The sequence below is a fragment of the Corticium candelabrum genome, chromosome 13 (genome assembly GCF_963422355.1).
Source record: "Corticium candelabrum chromosome 13, ooCorCand1.1, whole genome shotgun sequence".
NCBI classification, from domain to species: domain Eukaryota; kingdom Metazoa; phylum Porifera; class Homoscleromorpha; order Homosclerophorida; family Plakinidae; genus Corticium; species Corticium candelabrum.
In genome coordinates, this window is record NC_085097.1 from 4,927,237 (window position 1) to 4,950,595 (window position 23,359).

The 23,359-nt window shown below is 42.8% G+C and overlaps 3 protein-coding genes across 3 annotated transcripts in view; 2 read left to right on the forward strand and 1 right to left on the reverse strand.

Moving 5' to 3' along the window:
- LOC134188838 (cytosolic phospholipase A2-like) overlaps positions 1–3,101 on the reverse strand; it is an 8,424-nt gene extending 5,323 nt beyond the window's left edge. The window contains exons 1-3 of the mRNA XM_062657042.1: positions 2,837–3,101; positions 400–484; positions 30–331 (exon numbers count right to left, since the gene is read on the reverse strand). Of these exons, the coding sequence (XP_062513026.1) occupies positions 30–331; positions 400–484; positions 2,837–3,037 (588 nt within the window). The 5' untranslated portion in view covers positions 3,038–3,101. The remainder of the gene's footprint in view (positions 1–29; positions 332–399; positions 485–2,836) is intronic.
- Positions 3,102–3,152: 51 nt separating this feature from the next.
- LOC134188670 (dynein axonemal assembly factor 4-like) lies at positions 3,153–21,530 on the forward strand. The gene is made up of 10 exons (XM_062656838.1): positions 3,153–3,277; positions 3,336–3,486; positions 7,878–8,011; positions 10,629–10,920; positions 16,988–17,106; positions 17,162–17,268; positions 20,583–20,663; positions 20,727–20,799; positions 20,871–20,976; positions 21,236–21,530. Exons 1-10 carry the CDS (start codon positions 3,155–3,157, stop codon positions 21,334–21,336), a joined length of 1,287 nt encoding a protein of 428 aa, XP_062512822.1. The 5' UTR covers positions 3,153–3,154; the 3' UTR covers positions 21,337–21,530.
- A 134-nt stretch (positions 21,531–21,664) lies between these two features.
- LOC134188672 (uncharacterized) lies at positions 21,665–23,250 on the forward strand. The gene has a single exon (XM_062656839.1). It carries the CDS (start codon positions 22,238–22,240, stop codon positions 23,090–23,092), a length of 855 nt encoding a protein of 284 aa, XP_062512823.1. The 5' UTR covers positions 21,665–22,237; the 3' UTR covers positions 23,093–23,250.
- Positions 23,251–23,359: the final 109 nt, after the last annotated feature.

Here is a 23,359-nt window from a genome sequence, read left to right on the forward strand (position 1 = left end):
ACTAATGATCAAGCTGTATACCTCCTTACATGAACAGTCAAAGTCTTGAAGATGAATTTCTCTCCCATTTCAATATCACTCAGATCGATGGCCACCGACTCAGACCACTGACTGTCGATCAAGTAGTTGGAGTCCCAGATTGTCACTCGAAGCTTTCCAAGATCATTTGAAGAATCAAGAAGGAATGAAAACTCTTCCTCCCATACTGGGTACTCATTGTCCTCTTTGCACGTTGAGTGTTGCACTGCAATACCCGATGCTTTCTGTAGAGGTTGAGTAACCTCCAGACGAACATAAGGATCTAGAACGGTATCCAACAACCAGCTGTACACTGCAAGACATGAGAGGATATTAAATTACATGTTTGATATGTTAAGAGCTACCAGCATGCAGGCTCACGTTTCTCCATCTTAGTTTTCTTCAGATTTCGTCCCTTGTGAACGATGACGTCCAAACGCAGTGTAGCAGGATTCGGAAATACTTCCTGTTCATACAGAGAAGCAACATGAACAAGCAGCAAGCCACACTGTGCTACTACTCCAGCCACATACCATGACTAACGTTCACTCAACAACTAGAGCCCAATGTGTGCAATGCAACCACAAAACATAAAAAGCTGTTGATCACAAAACTGCTTAGCACTAGCAGACACACATGCTACACAATGACCACGTGTAGCTATACATGCATATTTATATACTGAGGCATGCCTATTTTCAGCAGCAAGGGGAAACCCCTAAGCCACATGCACAATCATCCTAGTGAATCAGTATAATGGTATAGACGCGTCAATAATCCCAGCTTCCTAACTAAAGCAAGGTTTCTAACAAACTGTTAACCTCCAACCTAGTGCACGTGATTGTTTGGACATGGTGATGGTCTTGAATCTCAATGAAATTTGAATAAGGCAAGCTATGCATCAATTAACTATGGAGAGGAAGTTGCATAACCGTTTACAAGAAACCTTCTCTGGAGTAGTTCCATTCCAAGAAACAGGACATTAGAAATTTTCTTTCCTGTAGTCTTTGTGTCCCTAAAATTGTTTAACTCAAGAACTCCACCATTTTGTGCTCAAACAGCTTTAGTATTATTAATCTAGTGCATACACACAGCTTATGGTGTCTTTAATTTTAATTAAGATGCAAATTGCATATGTATTAGGTTCCTAAGTCAATGAGCTGAGAAGGTCTTGTACCTTTTGGCTTCCTAATCATGTGTGAGTGTGTGCAGTGAGGTATTTCATTCACGTGTCCATGCAGACAGATGAGTTGAGACAAGTTTGATCATGTCTTAGCTTTCCCCAAATATTTGTGGTGTGTGTGTGTGTGTGTGTGTGTGTGTGTGTGTGTGCACGTGTGTGTGTGTGTGTGCACGTGTGTGTGTGTGTGTGTGTGTGTGTGTGTGTGTGTGCGTGTGTGTGAGAGTGTGTGTGTGCACATGTGTGTGTGTGTGTGTGCGTGTGTGTGTGTGTGTGTGTGTGTGTGTGTGTGTGTGTGCGCGTGCATGTGTGTGTGTGTGCGTGCATGTGTGTGTGTGTGTGTGTGTGTGTGTGTGTGTGTGAGAGAGAGTGTGTGTGTGTGTGTGTGCACGTGTGTGTGTGCACGTGTGTGTGTGTGTGTGTGTGTGTGTGTGTGTGTGTGTCATACGGGCACCAGACAAGACTATCGCGAGAGTCTGGGGACAAGGCTAGTGATGGACGCCAGTCTTCCTCAAAAGGAGTGATAGAGTGCACGAAAATATCAGTACAGCTGTCTGCAAATAGTGCGCCATTACTCTTCCGGGATTTTTTCAGAAAAGAGGCATGTTAGTCGTAGCCTCAAACTTCCAGACCAAAGAGCACGCCATCAGTTCTAGCAGTTCCAGCGTTTGGACGGAACTGTCGGAATCAGTTCGAACAGTTCCGGAACTAAATCAAACACGAGATCTAGCAGCAACTGCCGGAACTGCAAATCAAACGCGCCCACATACAAATAATACTAACCAGTTTCTACCCAAACGAATATGATAAAATCCAGCTTTTTTAATATAAAATAAAAATCTATATGTAGATATACATACACACATATACCCACCACTGTGGGTGCACTCAAAACTAAAACTCCCAACTTTAGAGAGAGAGAAACTAGTGGGTTTTGATGGTATGAAGCAGACATTGAACATCAAATTTATTTAAAAGTAACTAACTGCACAACATTAGATCCTCGCCTCCTAAATGTATCTCCCCTATCTCTCACCCCTACAACCTACACAAACTTTTTCTCACACAAAAATTCGATCACCAGACTTGATGATGCAATCGTTCGTCAATCCTACAACAACAAATCAGAATCTGCCACTCCATGTGGTTGCTGCATTGCAATAGATTGCATGCAGCCACATCCTAATTACTGCCTCCTGACCGACTTCCTGAGAAAAGGAGAGACAAACACACGAGTTCACGTGTTTCTCTCTTAAACAAAAATTATGGAATAAGGTGCACTCTACAAGTATGCATGTATGTCCACTAAGTCAATTTCCTAACACAATAAGATAAGTACCATTTAATTACCATTAATAACTAGCATACTACAGGGCAACGACTTCCGCACACACAACACATCGGGATCCGAACTCCCGGATGACAACACTCTGATTGGTCCGCATCATACAACAACGAGAACAGTCCGATCGTTATCTCCACCAACACCTATGGCCTCGGGACTAATAGAACTCGGCGACTTCCGCGACGACTCATCGTCACGCGCCGCCTCGACCTCCTTCGGGGAATTGAAACAAACGCGAACGGTACGCACAGAATGCGCCTCACACACGACGGTGGACACACACCGGCACCTACCCGCAATCTCATTTGCTCGTAGGTTTCCTCCGCGTCTCGATGCGAGTCCGAATCGCCGGCTTTTTTCGTCTGCGCTCTTGTCGGGCGCACGAACGTGCGACGTCGATGTCTTGCTGCGCCACTCATCACTGTCGACCGCTTAGCCGTCAGCAAATCACTCCGACACTGTATCACAGCCCGATTTCGTGGCAAATTATTCATTGTGTTGTGATGACGTAATGGGGCGTCGAGTGGGTGTAGCCTGTTGTAGCGTGGTCACACGTTTGTTAAGACGTCACATCCGGGTACAACCGGTTTTTATCCGGGATATCAGGTTACATGCCGCTTTCGATATCCGACTGGTCGTGGAGGGAAACGTCTCGTTTCGTCTTTCTAGACGTTCCGCTGAAAGGCTCGCGCGTGGGAAATGTGGACGTGTTTTCGACCGACGTATATCTGAAGGCGAGTTCTCGAACGGAGAGCGTGTAACGGCACTGTGTGTAAAAAACCGTTTTCCTAGGTTAGTGCTCCACCCTACCTGTTTGAGGTGCGACTGTGCGAGGCGGTAAACGAAGGGAAGTGTAGCGCGACGATTTCAAATGGTTTCGTAAACTTCAAGCTAGAGAAACAGGAAGAAAGAGTGTGGACCCGCCTCTCACACCCGAATTCAGGTTTTTGTGTTATTTATGTAGTTTATGACGTCATTGTGACGTCATAATAGCAGAATAGGTTACACAGCGGAATACCAGAGTGGTAAACGAATGATTACAGTGGTGCTTGTGTGGTTGTGTGGTTCGGAATCTAACAATTTGAAACCCGAGCAAACTGGTCGTTGACGTTGTATGGTGGTCAGAAGGGTAGCTACCCTACAGACCACTTGAAGTCACTACTAGCTGTTACTGCCAAGTGTCTGGACTTGCAAGAGATAAAGGACTTAATTAGGTATCTTAGCTCCTTAGCTGATGTTTAACCTTAAAGCTCGGGTCATCACAGTACGACGCTGGCAGGAGCTTCGTGCAAGCGTCAGCGTCACACTGTGGACATGTCAGCGTCCGCGACACTGGAATAGAGAAAAGTTCTAATCGAGCGTCCTAGCCGGAAGTCACCCAGCGTCCGACGACATCACGTGCTCCATTTCAACCAATCGAAAGTCGGTCCCTGGACGTATCCGGGATATTCTATTCGTTCACATGGCATTGATCATTGATTCGTCGATGGAAGTTTTCATTAAGTGTGTGCGTGGTTTTCTCTGTGTTTGGCAAGTTCAGTCAAAGGACTACAAGGACATGAAGATGAAAGAAAACATTTGAAAAAGACTACTGCGCAGTAACGCAACAAAATCAAAACGTCATTGTCCATGTCTGTCGCGAGTACATCGCACACATGTGGTTACTTTGCAGCGTCAAACACTGACGCAGTGTGTTCCTTTGTGCGATGGACACTCGTCAGTCGCAATACTGTGAATGGTACAGCGCTAGCGTCTTCGCTGATGCTCGTGTCAGCGTCCTTGTCAGCGTCCAGGACGCTCGTAGGACACTGTGTCAGCGTCGTACTGTGAACCGGGCTTAAGTGTAACCGGTTGTTTCCTCCTACAAGGCGAACGACTTCAATCTTTCACCTTGTAGGTCGCTTAACCTTTAAGTGTTAAGTGCTGTTAGGATGATGCTAAATACAGAGAATCCTTGCATATCGTCAACCAATTTGTAGACAAAGTCCTACACTGGAGGACCAGTGGATCACTCCAGATGTTGTGTGGGCCAGGTCTTGTGCGGCCAATCCCCGTCCACTATGAACATACAAAAATAGCTAATTTATTTAATCACTTGAACCGATATTTCCGGAAGTTCTCATGCATTAGCGGAAGTCCCATTTTTGAAAGTTGATATGCTTCTGGACAGCTACAGTAGATAGCTGCTGCAGTGCCTGATGTATTTGCAACTGCAATGATAGACTGGGTAGGCAGAGATGGCCAATTGCAGCCCCGGACTTGTTGGGTGTAGTTGCTATTACTATCTTTAGTTGAGTAATGAGCATAGAGGATTTTAGTTCTCTACTGTCTCTGTCTGTGCTGTCTGGAGACTCCGAGGCCAATGCATGCGTACTATACGGTTCTGGCATGCGTCAGTTTTCATGTGTGTGAGTAGTGAAGACTGCCAGTTGATTAGTTAAACTTTGATTGATTACATTCGATTAGATTTCTAGCTCATCTTCGATTAGCTTGCAGTTAAGTATTAGTCCATTCAACTGCACAATTTTATGAAACAACAACAAGTTGATATAATTCAATTTATATAGTATATGTCTCTATATAAAAGGTTTCGAATAAGAAGGAGGTAAGAGAGTGTGACTCCAGACAACCTAAAGCTTATGCTGCCCCTGGTGGCTAAAGCCTTGGCCACCTTTGGTAGGCCATGGCTAACCTTGCCCACCCTGCTTCGCCGGCCCTGCACTGTGCTTGTTTTATCTGGATACTTAGCTTATACATGGTTCTAGCTAGAACCGTTCTTACCATCAAATTGATCGTGGGAACGTGTTTTGATGGCTGAGCATCGTCCAACCATCACGTTTTGTACATTCCGTGTTGACAGGGAACACACGAGATACACAACTGACCATCATGAATGATTAGGGTTTAAACTAGGTTGACCGTATGACGCTTGTGACGCTCCGGTAGACGTCATATTGTAAACACTTGCACGTCGCATCACAAGCATCATCAGCGTCGCTGACGCTAGAGTTGATTTAAATTCAACTCCAGCATCCAAACCAGAAGTGCTGTAGCGTCTACCGGAAGCACTTGCCTTTTGTCGACAAATCAGAGATCAAATCCGGGAGTGAAATAACCGGAAGTAAACTATGGAAGAGAAACTTATCGAACATGTACACGTATAGGTACGGCTACTTGCAGCAGATCAAGTCACTGTAGCTTAGAAATGCGAGAAAGAAAAACGCATCGGAAGAAACCAGGCTCTCAGCAGCAGACTGCAAGAAATGTGGAAGTGCCTCCGCGACAACTTGGTGCGGGAGAAAATGAAAGCCAAATCACAAACTTTTGTATTCATAGTATACGATTATGATGAGGATGTGTGTAGTGGATCGTCGCTGACGACACTCATCAAATGATATTGTAAATGGTACAGCGTCAGCATTTTGACACATACTCGGCGTCTTTGCCTGCGTTCTCATGAGCGTCGTCAGCATAATATTGTAAACCAGACTTTATCCTGATTCTAGTGATTGACGTCATGTACTGTAAATCGTAAACAAGAGTGTTTATAATCTTTGGATCAGAGAGTAACAGTAGGAGAGTGAAGCAAACTCTCCACTAACACAAAAGGCTTGGCTTGTAACGGTTGGGTTGCAACAGTAGCTAGAACGCGGTCGAGTAAGGTGCAACCTCGACAGCTATATCTTCTTTATTGAGTCAAGATAGTCTTGCTTAAGTTAGTAAATCCTTTGCAATTTACAAAATTTACGAAAATTTATTGAGTTATGGTATACTAGTCTAGGTGAGTGATAGTGAGGTGTTAGGAAGTGAGGTTGTGTGACATAGTGTTGGTTGTCATAATAGGGATATTCTTGGATGTGCTAGGTTGTGCCTGGTTGTGCCTGGTTGTGCCTGGTTGTGCTTACTAGATGTGGGTGTTTGTGGTTTGACTAGTTTTGATGTGTTTGTGTGTTTGCACTTAGTTTTCTGGTGATGACACACTTTACCTAATTTGACCATTTGCTGGGTGTGCAGGGTGTGGTCATATGTGTTTTGAGTCGGATGTGATAGGACAAGCACAAACAAATACATCCTGGTATGTCCTAGCACATCCTAGCACATCCTAGGATGTGTTTGTTTGTGCTTGTTGAGGTTGGATGTGCTTGGTTATGATTGGATGTGAATGTGTGTGTGTATCTGTGTGTGTGTGTGTGTGTGTGTGTGTGTGTGTGTGTGTGTGTGTGTGTGTGTGTGTGTGTGTGTGTGTGTGTGTGTGTGTGTGTGTGGTATTTCGGGTGGAAATAAATTTGTCCGTATATATATAGTACTTGTACTTTCAACACGATTCCTTAAAACTGTCGAACTGCAAGACTTTGAATCAGACCATCTTGTCGCTTAGTTTAGTGACAAAAACAGCCAAATCAGCAAGGACGTCTCGGGTTTATATCATTCTCAACGTACCCGATTCTTCATGCCTTTCTTGCAATTAGCTTAAGCTGTCTGTGTGACTCACTGTGCACTGCAGGTTCGACTTGTATGTTGTGATAGTGCGTAGTTGTAACTCTATGCTGTGCTTGCTTCTAACGTTTCAAAGTCTTCTGAACCAAGGGTTAATATATATAGTACTTGTACTTTCAACACGATTCCTTAAAACTGTCGAACTGCAAGACTTTGAATCAGACCATCTTGTCGCTTAGTTTAGTGACAAAAACAGCCAAATCAGCAAGGACGTCTCGGGTTTATATCATTCTCAACGTACCCGATTCTTCATGCCTTTCTTGCAATTAGCTTAAGCTGTCTGTGTGACTCACTGTGCACTGCAGGTTCGACTTGTATGTTGTGATAGTGCGTAGTTGTAACTCTATGCTGTGCTTGCTTCTAACGTTTCAAAGTCTTCTGAACCAAGGGTTAATATATATAGTACTTGTACTTTCAACACGATTCCTTAAAACTGTCGAACTGCAAGACTTCGAATTAGACCATCTTGTCGCTTAGTTTAGTGACAAAAACAGCCAAATCAGCAAGGACGTCTCGGGTTTATATCATTCTCAACGTACCCGATTCTTCATGCCTTTCTTGCAATTAGCTCAAGCTGTCTGTGTGACTCACTGTGCACTGCAGTTTCGACTTGTATGTTGTGATAGTGCGTAGTTGTAACTCTATGCTGCGCTTGCTTCTGAAGTTTCAAAGTCTTCTGAACCAAGGGTTAATGGGCATAGGGGAGAGGACACTTGTTGGCAGAGAGTACAGTTAATAATTGTAGTGATATGGTTGCTCAGTGATGACAGTGCATTGTGTGAGTAGGAGTGGTGTGATGAAGAACTTCAGGGGGATTATCGAAATTTTATTTGTTAGATGATAAGGCATGGATGCAGAAGGAAAGGGAGGCGGCATTGGTGCATGCCCACAAGAGATCTGATGAGGAGACGAAGGCTAAAGTGGTGGAGAAACGAGAAGCAGAACGGTTTGCGATCAGGCAGCAAATGAAGGTATTCAAATGTTGTGGATTTATGACGCGCGCGCGTGCGCACACACACACACACACACACACACACACACACACACACACAAGTTGTAAACTGTACCCAAGGTTCCCAAGGCTACTATTAGTCATCATGCAAAACGTGTACATACACCTGATAGAGGCAAGTATTCCCTTACACATTGCTTATCTTCGCTGTTTACCCTCTAAAGCTACACGTTTGTGTAGCCTCTAGTTGTCAATGAAACAAGTAACGTTGGCAGCAAATGCTACTTGAAGCCTATTGAGTGAAGTTGTAACCCAGTGAATTTGTCATGTGTTTAGTATCATCATCATCATCATTCTAGGCTTTGCCTGACAATGCACACAACTAACAGTAGGACATGTCCCAGTACCTTGGGTTGATGGCTTGTATTGGGTTAGCCCGAGGAAGCCCAATATACTTGACCAATGATTGCAGACTATCACTGTCTTTACGACTTCTTACAGTTTGCCTTTGGCAGTAACACTACAGTCTCAGGAATGTCTTCAGACATTCATCTCTTTCTAATAACAAAATAACAATGTTGATATCAACTTGTAGTTGCTGGTATGTACAGTGGAACGTGTGAATTGCGACCACCCAACTGACTGTCCTCAACTGCCCCTAATTCTCAGGCAGTCGCAAATGTCAGACTGACATTTGTACGTGTAGACCAATCCGTGCACACCGTGTTCTTGTATACAACGTAATGACAATCTAAGTATTAATAAAGCAGATCAATACATGTGTAGCCAAACACATGAAAGCAATCACTATCCTACAAGGAAATAGTTAAGATGTACAGTAGATGTCAGGATGAATGTGACAATCGCACAAAATATGGTTGACTCCTTCAATGACCTTTTGTCTCTGTGTACATTTCAAAGGTGAAAACATACTTTTGGTCCCCAGAATTGTGTCCCCCATTCCTAATCCACAGGTGCCCTTCTTTTCCAGCCTCCAAATGTATGCAAATGTCTTGAGTTCCAAGAGACTGTCACCAACTACATGGGCATTTCTTAGGTGCCCACATTTGTCCCATAGTCCCAAGGACAGGTTCCATTGTATTTGCTAAGGGAATTCTGTCTGCTGTGTTTATGGTCTGGAGTGTGGGTACACAAGGTTGTCCCCAGCATACAAAAGGCACAGCGCTCCGCCATGCCCGGGCTTCCACTTGGTGCAGGCCCGCCATGCTTTGCTGCATGAGTATAAGCAGTGATTAGCTATGAAGACAATGGACCTGTATTTGTATTTTGAAAAGTGGGAAGTTAATTAATTAATTGAGCTACAAGTAGGTCCTGGGATGCTTGGTTTGAAGATAAGACCCATTAGGGCAAAGACTGCCATATGGTATGAACAAAATTGTAATATAAGTACTCAAAGATCAACAGTGGTTGTCAGCACCGCCCACTATTTATCTGATGGTAAACAAACAAGTTGTGGCTCTTCCCATCCTATTTACTGTTAGGTTCTCAGCTTCTTGAGGCCTGGAAATTTTCCAGGGGCTATAAATATAGCAATCATATGGTCAAGCACAGTGAACTAAGACAGAGATAAACTTTCTTTGATGGGCGGGGCCAAAATTAGGGTGGGCGTGGTTATAACAATGTCCGCCGTGCTGTTCAAAAATCTTGCGGGCACCCCTGGTACAGTACCATGTTAGTGTCATTAAAATTTAGATAGAGTGAGGAATGTAACTGATATAGTGTGGGAAGGAGTGTGAGAATGTCAATGATCAAATAGGAACTCTCTGGTTTGGGTGTATTGTGTGAAACCCATGAGAATGTGGTGTGGTTTCAATGAGAATGAGACTTAGTCTAGACATGTGAGAAACATCTGTTGCTACTAAATACTCTCACAGCCCACTCATTCCATAGTCTCCCACATGCCATTCTCATACCTCTCCCACACCTGTACACTTTCACCTGCAGATGGAACTTCCACTATTTTTTTTATGGCCTCGGGACTTTTTTGGATTGCAATGACAGCATCATTATAAAGAGGACTACCTAACTGTGAAATTGCATATACGTACCAAATAAGGTGAAGGCATCAAGACTTGTGGGTGTTTAGTTTGGGGTTTAGGTTTAGTCTCTGTCCCCATGTGGGTGTAGCTGTCTGTTTATTGTCTGTCTGTCTGTTACTAGATATTCACTACACACACACACACACACACACACACACACACACACACACACACACACACACACACACACACACACACTAGACAGAAGGGACCTGTCTGTCTGCTTGTTTGCCTGTCAGTCCATCTGTCTGTCCATCTGTCTGTCCATCTGTCTATCTGTTTGTCAGTCCATCTATTTGTCTGTTTGTCCGTCTGTCCATCTGTCTGTTTGTTTATCTGTCCATCCATCTGTTTGTCTGTCCGTCAGTCTATTTGTCTGTCTGTCCATCCATCTGTCTGTCCATCCATGAGTCTGTCCATCCATCTGTCTGTCCATCCATCTGTCTGTCCATCCATCTGTATGTCCATCCATCTGTTTGTCCATCCATTTGTCTGTCTGTCTGTCTGTCTGTCTGTCGGGTTATTCTCATATTGACTCGTACGTTTTCTTCATGTGATTGGTATGTGTGTTTGTAGCAAGAACAAGATGCACGAGATGCTATCGAACAAGCAAAGCAAGATGAGATCAATAAAACGACAACTGAAATTGAGGCGTGGAAATCTAAGGAAGAACAAGCGGCACGAATCCTTGAACTGGAGGAGGCAAACGAGAAAGAAGAAATTAGTAGAAAATCAACAGTGACAAAATCAGTCTCAAGTGAGAGACTAGAGAAAGAGACAACGGATGTGACAAGAACAAAGAAGACACAGAGAGATAGAGGGAGACACGAGAGCAAGCAGAGACGAAGGAATGACACACAAGGAACAGGTAAAGACGTGGGCGTATTGGAAACTTAATTAGGCAATGATTTGAGTGTGTGTGTGTGTGTGTGTGTGTGTGTGTGTGTGTGTGTGTGTCTGTGTGTCTGCCTGTCTGTCTGTCTGTCTGTGTGTCTGTGTCTGTTTGTGTCTGTGTGTCTCTGTCTGTGCGTCTGTATCTGTTTGTGTCTGTCTGTCTGTCTGTGTTCGTGTCTGTCTTTGTTCGTGTGTCTGTCTGTCTGTCTCTGTTTGTCTGTGTCTGTCTGTCTGTCTGTCTGTCTGTTTGTGTGTATCCATGTCAATATTTCGTAAGGATACTTACTCCAAATCAAGTAAATTTTGAAAGCAAAAATTTTTGAAAATTGAGAAATTAATTTTGAAGCATGCTCGAAGACAGTGCGTGTATGTACATGTAGTCGCAGTAAATACAATGTACAACTGCTACGCATGCGTCACATGTACGTATTGTGAACGAACTCCCACATAAATGATTGCTGTTTTTGGAGTTGTTTGTGACTATGACTGTCACAGGGTACATACACCTTCTACAATAGTTTGGTTCCTGTCTACAGTCTCTTTCTAATAAGCGAGCTGACTTAACAGTATTTGAAGTTTGAGTTAGAAATACAAAGGAATTTATTGAATACAGGACAGTGGAGTGTGCAAATCATGAGTATCGGAAATTTCTGAAACAGCGCTCAGCCAAAAGACCACTCACTGGGGGATCTTTGGAAACTTCTCATTTACAGCCCATGGGCCGCTAATGAGAATCAAGATTATGGTGCACAATTCAATGTTGCGGCCCAAATTTGGTCGATATTCCGAGGTTGTGTTAGTAACGTGTGTTACTATACTACAGTGTACATACAGGTTTGGCAACCAGACAGCAGTCTTACACTGTGGATTAAAGTAGGAACCCCTAAAGAAACGTCTGAGTAGGAGGGCAGTCAGGTCTGGTCGCATTCCTAAGTTTATAAAGACTACCAGGACGTTGCAAGATGGGCCTCACACTTGCCTGCTCTGTGGTACTCAAGTCAATCTGCCAATTTCCAGAGTCTCCTACGAACCGCTCGGGTACTCATTGAGAATTGGTTTTCTTCCATAAAAATCCCATTTTCCGTATTGCTGTCCTGGGCGCTGTTTTGAAAATTTCTGGTACATGTACTACTGTACACTGTATATACATGTACAGTTGCAGACATAATTATTGCAACATTTCCGGGTGTGCATCCGGTGGAAATGGCGGTCAAGGTTTTTTTAGCCACTACATGTTAGGGCAAAGACTAGGCAGGTTACAGTCATTCTTTGTTAGGTTGCGCTTGTGTCTGCACGCGAACTGCGCAGGTAAGATCTCAAGTATCAACCATATATTTAGTATTTTGTGCAACCACCTTCGTTTCTAATGCACTCATCTAATCGATTTGGATAGTGAGTAAAACAATTTTTTATTTCAATAGCGGTGAGTGATTCCCAAACGTTTGATATTGCTTCTTCCTATTCCTGTTGCATTGATAGACGTCTTTTTCTCAAAGTCGACTCGCCTCAAAAAAAGGTGTTTGACCAGTTGTCATTGTGCTGCCTTTGGCACCACTCCAATCTTTGTGTGATATTTGCCTCTGTTAAGAGAAGAACTCTCTTAGGCAGCAAACAGCGAAACCCCAGATTTAGGTACCGTCTGGTTGTTCTGTTGCCGATTTCTACTCCTTTCATTCTCATTTTCTCTGCGGTTTGTGATGCCGAAGTGTAGGGGTGGTCCGATGAAGCGATTGCACACAATTGATGTCTACCGGCTTCATCGACTTTGAACCGACGACCTGCTCCTGGGCAATGATCGAGTGTTTGCTCGTCTTCCAATTTCTTGATAGTTTGCCAGATTATTGTTTGTGAAATGCCTGGAAGGAGCTTTGTTACTTCAGATCGTGTGAAGCCAGCGGTGTGAAGCACAGCGAACTCTTTGTTTTTCCAGCTGAGACGTGACTATGATTTCAGCTGCATACTAATGCATTTTCATTAGCTTGACGTTTGCGCTGCTTGTTTTAATTGCCTTTTACATTTCTACTTAGTGTACAAACATAAATTGCGCGGCTTTTCCTACCAGGTATACAAACTGAAAATGTTTCAATAATTATGTCCGCAACTGTATGTATATATAGGCATGTGTAATTGATTGTCTGATTTCCAGACTGACTAGAAATCGATTAAATTTATTCAACTGGTTGGTCTTTTGAAATTTACAAAATTAAAGTGACTTTGAAATTTGCTTGATTTAAAGTATTCATCTCTCCATCTTGAATAAGAACTCTTACAGACTGAGAAAGAGCAAAGTTCCTTGCGGCCTCATTTCCTGTAAAGGGCAACTGATATGCCAATGGCAATGGAAATCATTGCTATGATAAACCCACCAGATGTTCACACTGTTTAGGTTGTCACCAGGCATAGTATCACGTCAAGCAACATGTTCCAGTTGGGTGGGAGATGAAGCCTGGTTGCAGTAATTAAACTCACAGTTTCACTTCCATGTGTTTGCATCAAAATTTTACCCGCCCGCTTAGTGTTGTAACTTCCCTGAAGTGTAGTGCTGCGACAATGAATAAAACGATGTTTTTGTTACACTTTGTTGCATTTATTTTCTGCCTGTGTGGCTTGCAATCAACTAGTTGTTGTGGCTCTTCTAATGCCTCCCTCACAGTATGAAGATGTATGTTGTGGAATGTTATTGATATTTACTAGTAACTGAAGCCATGTTGCAAGGTAGAATGTATAAAATGTTTAGTGTGTACAAATGTTGATGCCATATATGCATTTGCTTCTACACACGTTATTTAGAAAATCTATCAAACATGTAGGTACAAGCAACTTTCATGTCACGTGACCTGCAAATTCTGTAACACTGCGAAATAGTCTTACCCTAGGGTTAGTGAGATTGAAGACATTTGGGACACGGACTTCATTTCAATTTTTTTTATTTTAGATAATATTCTTTAATTTATTTTAATTATAATTTTATATTTGTAATTTTTCTTTATTTTTAATTTATCCTATTTTAAATTTTTTTTAGTTTATCTTATTTTTATTTTTCTTATTTTTTATTTATTTTTTTATTTTATATTTTAATTTTACTATATTTTTAATTTATTCTATTCTTAATTTTATAAGTTTGTATTTTATCTTATTTTCAATTTATTTTATTTCTATTTTTATTTTATTTAATTTTTTTATTTTATCTTTTAATTTTACTTTATTTTTAAGTTATTCTATTTTTGTATTTTTTAGTTTTTACTTTATCATATTTCTAAATTTTTATTTTAGTTTTAGTTTTAGTTTTTATTTTATGTTTTATTTTTAATTCTTTTTTAATTTATTCTATTTTTAATTTTTTTAGTTTATCTTATTTTTTTGTCTTTTAATTTTACTTTATTTTTAAGTTATTCTATTTTTGTATTTTTCAGTTTTTATTTTATCATATTTCTAAATTTTTATTTTATTTTAGTTTTAGTTTTTATGTTTTATTTTTAATTCTTTTTTAATTTATTTATTTTTTAATTTTATATTTTAATTTAACTTTATTTTTAATTTATTCTATTCTCAATTTTATAAGTTTCTATTTTTTTATCTTATTTTCAATTTATTTTATTTCTATTTTTATTTTATTTTATTTTTTAATTTTTTATTTTAATTTATTCTGCTACCCTGGTTATCCCAACATTTATTAAGTTTTCGAAAAGTCAATAGAACGATTGTTTTCACATTGGCAATTGCAGACAAGTATGCTACAATTAATTAGTCATTTCCAACAAAATCATGTGATTTACAAACACGAAGTAGACTGTTCTGGTGAGAAATACTCTCATAGACGATGACACTTTATGTTCGGCTGCCCATTCATCGTCTCTAGTTGCCATGCACAACCAAACACGAATACTGCTCTGTGATTGGATCAGAAGTGTGACACATTACAAGCAGACATAGTCACCCACCCACCAACCCGTCCACCTACTGGTAGAAAGCCATGCAGACCGGAAGTGCATGAGTGCCGTTTGAGTATGCTGATCACGTGACGTTTACGACATCCCATTCTTACAAATTGTTATTGTGATTCCAATCAGAACGTTTGGCTGGCCACCAGAATGTCCCAAGTCTCACACACCTTAATAATCATGCACACAAACAGTGGCATGTAATGTTTTATTGACACACCCAAATTAAGAGGTTAAATGTCAACTTGAATTAGATATTAATCAATTACCGATCCAATCTAAATGCAATTTACAGCAAGACTTTTTTATCTGTAGACCTCCCCTTGTGTTTCAGTAATAAGAATGTCTTGCATCGTGTTATGATTCTCTGTTTCTGCTCTAAGACTGTTAATCATCTAATTAGGCCTATAAACCACTATCCAATCAAATGACAATGATGACACAGAGAAACCTGTAGGTGATGTAGCGTCTTGAGCTGGTGGCAACAGGGTTAGGCCATGATGTCACAATCTTGTACTGTTTTGTTAGAAGACCTAGAGTCCTCATATACTTAATTAATAGAGATCATACTGGCATATTTGGACTGTATCTACATCAACTCAAATCTAGAGAACAACACTTCGATGGCTTGACTATGAGTATTCTCATCTACTCTACACGTGCACTTTGTTTTCAAGCCATTTAACGTGCCACACACTCGCATGTAATTCCAAGAAGTTGTGACAATATTCTTTGTTGTTTTTTTCGATTGCCTTGGTGTCTCTGTATGTCTACTTACATAAAACAGCCACCAACAACAGTACTACTACACATAAACAGTCACCATTAGAGACAGCCATGTCACCTTTAGTTGACCCAATGAGTTCATTTTCTACCAGAAATTCTAAACAATTTTTTCATGATTTTTTCCAATTGTGATGTGACATGGAAGAAACCAGATACCCATTCTATTCAGTTTGAATGCAAATATTTTGTGGTGGGTGTCGGGTGTCTGTCCTGGCTGTGTGTTTATGTTGTGTGCACACACACACACACCAGGAAGGACACCCACCAGATAGACTGTCCAAACAGATGAGATAACCTTCTGTTGTCACCATTGGGCAAGCTTCTGTTCACAGTGTGAGATCCTGAAATGGACCGATAATCGAATTGCTGACTTCTGGATGCTGTGTCTTTGTGATTTGAACAAACATTCTATAGAGGTGGTCCCTCACAACTGGCAGTTTCACTGCGTGTATTCGTAAACATGGTGCAATGTATGTCTGGACATAGAAACCACCTTGGTAATCGAGCTGTTGATCAGGTTCAATTGGGTGCTCAAGTTGGTGCATTCGAATAAACAATGCACATCCAATAGCCATCATTATGATTCTAGGGTTCCTAAGATCAGATCGTGTCACTGATGTGGGGCAGTGGATGTCATTGATATATTTTTCCTGTATGTGTAGTGAGTGGCATGAAAGTGTGTCAATTTTTGTGACATTGACATGCACAGTATGAATTGATGGTAGAGTATCAGTGATGGGAATAGAATGGAAACTAGTACTGATGTGCAAGACTTGGGTAGAGAGTTAGGAAACTAGATATTAGAGTGCCACTTAAGAATAATGACACCTGCATGCACGCACGCATGCCTACCCATGCACGCGGGCACACACACACACACACACACACACACTTAAGATATAATGACACCTGCATGCACACACTCATGCCCGCCCCCACACGCACATACATGATGTGCAAGACTTGGGTAGAGAGTTAGGAAACTAGATATTAGAGTGCCACTTAAGAAATAATGACACCTGCTTGCACACGTGCACACACACACACACACACACACACACACACACACACACACACACACACATGATGTGCAAGACTTGGGTAGAAAGTTAGGAAACTAGATATTAGAGTGCCACTTAAGAAATAATAACACCTGCTTGCACACGCGCACACACACACACACACACACACACACACACACATCACATCACACCATGCACTTAAATTTGTGCAGTTGTCTTCTATGATGCAAATTAAATTCTTAGAATCACTACACTTCTTGAATCATTGACATCATCCGTGTTACCATTTCAGACGAACACATCTTTGACACCACTCCACCACCTCGACAGTCAGCAAAAATCCAGGTGAAATTCACACCACGCCTTTTGGCCACGCCCATGAGGGAGGCAAGGCTAGAAGAAGAGGAGGAAGTATCACACGTTTAGTGCCCTACAAACATCTTAGAATTCATCGCTTGTTATCTAGTGGTTGAAAAAGATGGCCGAGGCGGGTAGGACCCCAGGAGGTGCAAGCAAGACAGAGGACGGCGATTTGTCCGAGAGGAACCCGTTGTGGTTAAAAGATAAGGGAAAGTAAGTAAAAGTGTTGAAACACCAGTCGACTGTATTGTGTATCTATACCTCTGTGTGTGGTACATATTTCTGGGTCTGTCTGTTCCTGTCGATATCTGTTTGTCTATCTATCTTTCTAACAGCACTGAAATCGTTCACGTTACTCTGTGTGTGTGTGTGTGTGTGTGTGTGTGTTTGTGTGTCTGTGTCTGTCTGTCTATCTGTCTGTCTGTACTTGTACAGTGACTGACTAAAAGTTTAATGTGTAATCATTCTCACACCTAAGTTCAGCATGGAGGTCATGTGTGCGACTTGCACTTGCTCGTTTATATTTATGTATGACTTGCAGCTTAATTAATAACAAGTCGTGTGTCAATTAATTGTTGCTGCCCACTGAACCAGCAATAAGTACATCCACTGAACCAGCATGCACTATAGACCCACTAGTACTCAGTAGCAAAACCTTGGCACTTAATCACAGCTGCAAGTCTTTTGGTCATTGATTCAACGAGTTTGCTGTTTGTTTGTCTGTTTGTTTGTCTGTTTGTTTGCTTGTCTGTTTGTTGTCTGTTTGCTTGTCTGTTTGTTGTCTGTTTGCTTATCTGTTTTTTGCTTGTCTGTTTGTCTGTCTGCCTGTTTGCTTGTTCGTCTATTGTTTGTCTGTTTGCTTGTCTGTTCGTTTGTCTGTCTGTCTGTCTGTGTCTGTTTGTTTGTCTGTTTGTTTGTCTGTTTGCTTGTCTGTCTGTCTGTTTATTTGTCTGTCTGTCTGTTTGCTTTCTCTGTTTGTCTGTCTGTCTTTTTGTATGTGTCTGTTTGTTTGTCTGTTTGCTTGTCTGTCTGTCTGTCTGTTTGTTTGTCTGTTTGTTTGTGTGTTTGTCTGTCTGTTTGTTTGTCCATTTGTTTGTCTGTACAACAATTACTAACAAGTTTACCAACTGACGATGGTCTCTTGGTGTTGACGGTACCTTTTCAGGGTTATTGCAATAGTGCTTCTTGGTCGTCTTAGAGTCTCTGCTATCGTGGTGACGGGAGTGCCCCCGTTTGCCATGCCAACAATCATAGCGGTCACCTCCTTGCCTTTGCCCATTCTAAATGCTACCCAAAATGCGTGGAACTTCAAAATCAATGAAGTTACTAATGCATACAACTCGGGAGTGTGAAGTGACACTTTGAGACAACAGAGTTAGGTAGTCAAGATGACAGTGTTTTCAAACTTTTGGCCAGTCACTGTGTCTTAGAGATAGGAAACCTTTGTGTGTGTCTGATAATAACTGTACAGCCTTTGTCCTCTGCTCGGGAACATACCTGGTGCCAGCTATGCAGCCTATGCTGCACTGCACGACCATGAAAATTCAGACAAAACAAAACGATCTCAGCGACTCTTATACATTGGGATGTTACTTATCCAAATGCCAGCTAACCGTACGCGTCAGTCTACTGGACAAGCTGTGCCTCGGACTCACTGTAGCTTAGTGCACACAGAACAGTAATGCACATGATCATCAGAGTACACGTAGTTCATATGTCGAAACCCCAACAGCCGCATAAGAAGAAACAAAAACGAGTCATTCTGTATATAAAAAATAGAAATTTTCATCAAAGCTTCAGGCAGCTGGAGCATAGGGAACGACCTTTTATGTGTGTGTGGCAAGTACGGTCAGTTTATGTGGGTGTGGCAAGTAGTTCAGTTATCCTTTTATGTGGGTGTGGAAAGTAGGGTCAGTTTATGTGGGTGTGGCAAGTAGGATCAGTTTATGTGGGTGTGGCAAGTAGGGTTTGTATCGGGACTGTTGAGGGTTATGAAGGGGCCATGGAACAAAGTGTTCGGATGAGTGACATTCTACTGTGTTTCTTCATACGTTAGAGCCGATCATTTTGTACACAGTTGGTGCCTGGTCTGATAAATGTCATAAACACGTGTGCCTTTGAGTAGGACCTGCAGCATGCACTTGGATACCATCTTTGTTCCACAAGTTTTAGTATCCTTGTTCCACAATCAGTAAGACACAACATTTGGTCAATATCCCACTGTTGGCAGCCTTTGAAGAGAAGGAACTGTGGTATCCTTGGTGTTAGTAGATAAGAGAACCTGGTTTTCTCACTGGCACAACCTCCTATGTTAAATGGGTTATGTGCTAGTGATAAAATTCATGTTCCTAGAACTACTGTAGGTACCCTAGAGTCATACAGCTTGGTATATCTTTGTATATCAAGGCTCTATGCCAACCTACCTTATAGTCATAATATCCTTAGATATTGCTTATGCCTAGACAGGAAGTGTGATAGTGGTATAGTAGAGGGTGGCAAAAAGTCAAGAGGTCATCAAGTGTGCAAAGTGTGTAATACTAATGTTTGTTGGTTGATTAATCGATGACCATCCCTTGGGGAGGTATTTGAAAATGCTATGCAAGTTTTGCTTGAGATGGATTCTACAACAAGTTATTTCAGGGATCCATATCACAGAATAATTCTTTGGAGGTTTGCACATGGGTGGCTATCCAAGGTTGTGGTGTGGTCAGATAGGCATGTGTCAAGGATTGCCACTATACGGTAGTTGCATGTTGTGTGTGTGTGTGTGTGTGTGTGTGTGTGTGTGTGTGTCTGTCTGTCTGTCTGTCTGTCTGTCTGTCTGTGTCTGTGTCTGTCTGTGTCTGTGTCTGTCTCTCTCTGTGTCTGTCTCTCTGTCATTGTCTGTGTCTCTCTCTGTCTGTCTGCTCATACATCCACATGGCAATCAGATCCTGCTTCTCTTGTAAACCTTACAAACTCCAATAACGAACCCAATGCATACAGTAGGACAACCAGATAGGTGACTCCCTGTAGGTAAGTATTGCCTCTTACCTCACAACATGCCCACCATACTTTCCAATCAGTCTGATTATTGTCAAAAGTAGTCTGAAGGCCCAGTTGGTAAAGGCACCTGTACACCTATAGTTACAGGTGAATGCATCCTCATTAATCAATATTCTTACATTCCAGCCACCCCTGAAACAAACTCCGTCCCATTTTCTAATAACTACATCCTGTCTCCACCTCTACACACACACACACACACACACACACACACACACACACACACACACACACGCACACACACACACACACAGTATGTCCTGCTGACTCTCATCACTATCACTGCATGTACAGTTTCCTTCCAACGACCTTTTTGGCACTCAATTTTGATGTCCTATTGATGGTATCGCGTGTACTGGTATGTCAATCCAGCCACCTGTCACACTCTCTACACCTGACGATAATACTCCTCCATTAGCTAGTCAACCGCATCTGGTAACAATCATAACCATCGAAAAATGATGCACTCGTTTGTGTTTTAGTGAATTCTACAAAGCAGGCGATTATCTCTCCGCAATCAACGCGTACACGGAAGCTCTCAGACTCAACAACACGATGCCCGCGTATGTATGCCATTTTCCTCAAGGTTTCCTTACCTCATCTCACTGACTTCGTTACACCAACAGGCTCTACTCCAATCGAGCAGCTTGTCGTCTTCACCTCGGACAGTACACGGAATGCGTCGAAGACTGCACGAAGGTGACCGCGTTAGGACAACTTCCGACTACAAGTTGATTATAACTCGCTTTCGGATTTCCTTCTAATCATAGGCTCTAGACAGGCTGACGCCTCCTGTGCCCGCCAACGCGCAGTCGAGATGCAGAGCCTATGTGAGACGCGCAGCAGCGTTGACGTCCCTGGAGCTGTACCCCAACGGTATGTCTGTGTATTGTGTGTCTGTCTATATATTGCTTGTTGTAAATGAGGGGTCTATGTATGGCGAGTCGGGGTGTGTCCCTCTTTGTGTTCCTATTTCAAGAGAAAGTTGTTAGTCGTTTAGTGGTTGCACGAGTACCACAGAAGCCGTTGCGAGTAAAGAAACGAATCGCTTGTTGACAAATGTTGTGTGATTGTCTCATCTAATGTTTGTCATTCCATCCTGTTTGTGTGACGGACGGTCTGAACGTGTGTGCAGCGTTGAGAGACTATCACGCGGCGATGAAACTCGATCCAGGAAACGAAGAGTTGAAAAGAGACGCGAACAAAATCAGGGAAATTATTCAAGGATCAGCATGACAACAGCAGCATGCAGCAACAGCATCACTAGAGCTGCAGCATTGCAAATCGATTGTAGGTAAACAAACGTGCAGTTGAGAGAATAGATAGACGTTTGAAGTGTGGACAGTACAACTGGGCTACATGTGTTTGTGAGACTCTAGAATAGGTCGGATATTTTGGTATGAAAAAGTTTGATATTTATTATTATTCCAGATGATTGTGATTGTGGGTCTGTTGACCGATTATCGCAGCCTGCCTCCGGCTAATATTGCCCTCAAACCACATTATAATAAGGTACTACAAATGTCACCCCAGGCAGTCGCTTCTTACCCGATAAACACGCGAGAAATCGCCTCTCCCCGGTTTCTATCGATTGAGAGACTGGAAAACGTGTGTCGACCGTATTGTACGAGTGGTCTATGTACATAGCAGTTGATAAGGTTATGGTACGGCCGTGCTGGCTCGCTCCGTCGCCTCTGCGGAAACTCGAAATTCTGTGGGCGTCCCTAATTATGAATTTGTCGATGGAATCGAGACGCATACATGTGCAATTATCGACGGCACGTGCGCCTGTTTACCGAAACGCCCTCGTCGCTTATCTCTTAGATTGAGATTGTGAAGCAGTCGCAGCTCATTGTCCCCTCTACTCTGCGGCCTACAACACTTCATTGCCGCAGTCGAGCAGCGCCAGTTACATCACGTCAGCAACAGGCGCGTTATTAGCAGGCGCTTGCTTCTTACACCACAAGGTGGCCCTTGATTAGCGTCATCCGTTTGTTATCCTGGCAGTGTGCGGCTACATTGCTCGCTCGACGACGACAGGTGAACGTTTGATATTGGAGTAATCAGTTGGACCGACATCTTCGGGTTGGAGCAGTCGGGAAAGGAGAGAGGAACTCGGATTTAGTTGTTGACCGCAATGGCTGGTCTGATCGACCGAGCGCGGGTTAGATTATTCGGGCAGAAAGTTCAGAGACCGAGCAAGGACGGGTGTAGTTTGAGAGGTTCTTCGGCGACGCTTCCTCTCTCTGGTGACACGTTCACGATGCGGCTCATGCGGCCGGAAATGCGACAGCTACATCGAGAGAGAGCGAGGCGACTCGAGTCGGATGCATCCAACAGTAGCAGCGATTTCGACTCTGACGCCGTTTGTCGTCCTCCGCATGTTCGCACGTATCGACGGCGTACGTCGCATAAGTCGAGGTCGGATCGAGCGAGACAGTCGTGGTGCGGCGCAGACTCGGCCGTTGAACGTGCGCCGAACGGTGACAGGGTGCCGACCTCGCCCGCGCTCTGCGAGAACGACGCGGTGATACTACGCCAACCCGCGCTCAACCGATGCCATCGAGCGGAGATCAGCTACAGCGTCAGTCTCGACGACATCGATGATATCAAGCCAGTGGACGAGGACAACCTACTCGCTGAGATAGACAGAATTCAAGCCGAGCTGAGTCGAAAGGAGAAAGAACTAGAAACGTGTCTAAAACGAGACTCGACTGCCAGCACGTCGGACGGTGACAGTGGCATTGGGGGGATTCTCACTCCAGCGTTGAGTCAGAGTGACACAATTGACTGTATCTCGACCAATGCGGATCCTCCAGACAAACACGAACGCACGGCGAGATCTAAAACAGTTCGCTTCCATTTCCCAGACGACGAACAAGACGAGGAGTGGGAAGATGCGTGTGGAGATGCAGGTCTGTCGTCTCTATCGGAAGAGACGTCAGACGAGGAAGGTCTGGATGCAGACGAAGAATACCTAGGGAGGATCTAGACAATGTAGGAGCCCCCCACGCTATCTATACTTCCCTAGTCTTGTACATATTATGTGTATGAATGTATTCTAAGGTCAGATTCGAGAGCTTTATTTTATATTTCATGTAAAGCAAGAGACAGTGAATAGAATTATCGCAGAACAGAATGCATACAAAAGTTGAGTATCCAGAGTCCAGGTGCAACAAGTGGCATGTGTTTGGGTTGGGATGTAGGATGAAGGGATGGTGGGTGGCCGGACAGTGTTGGTGGCTTAGCTCTACTACTA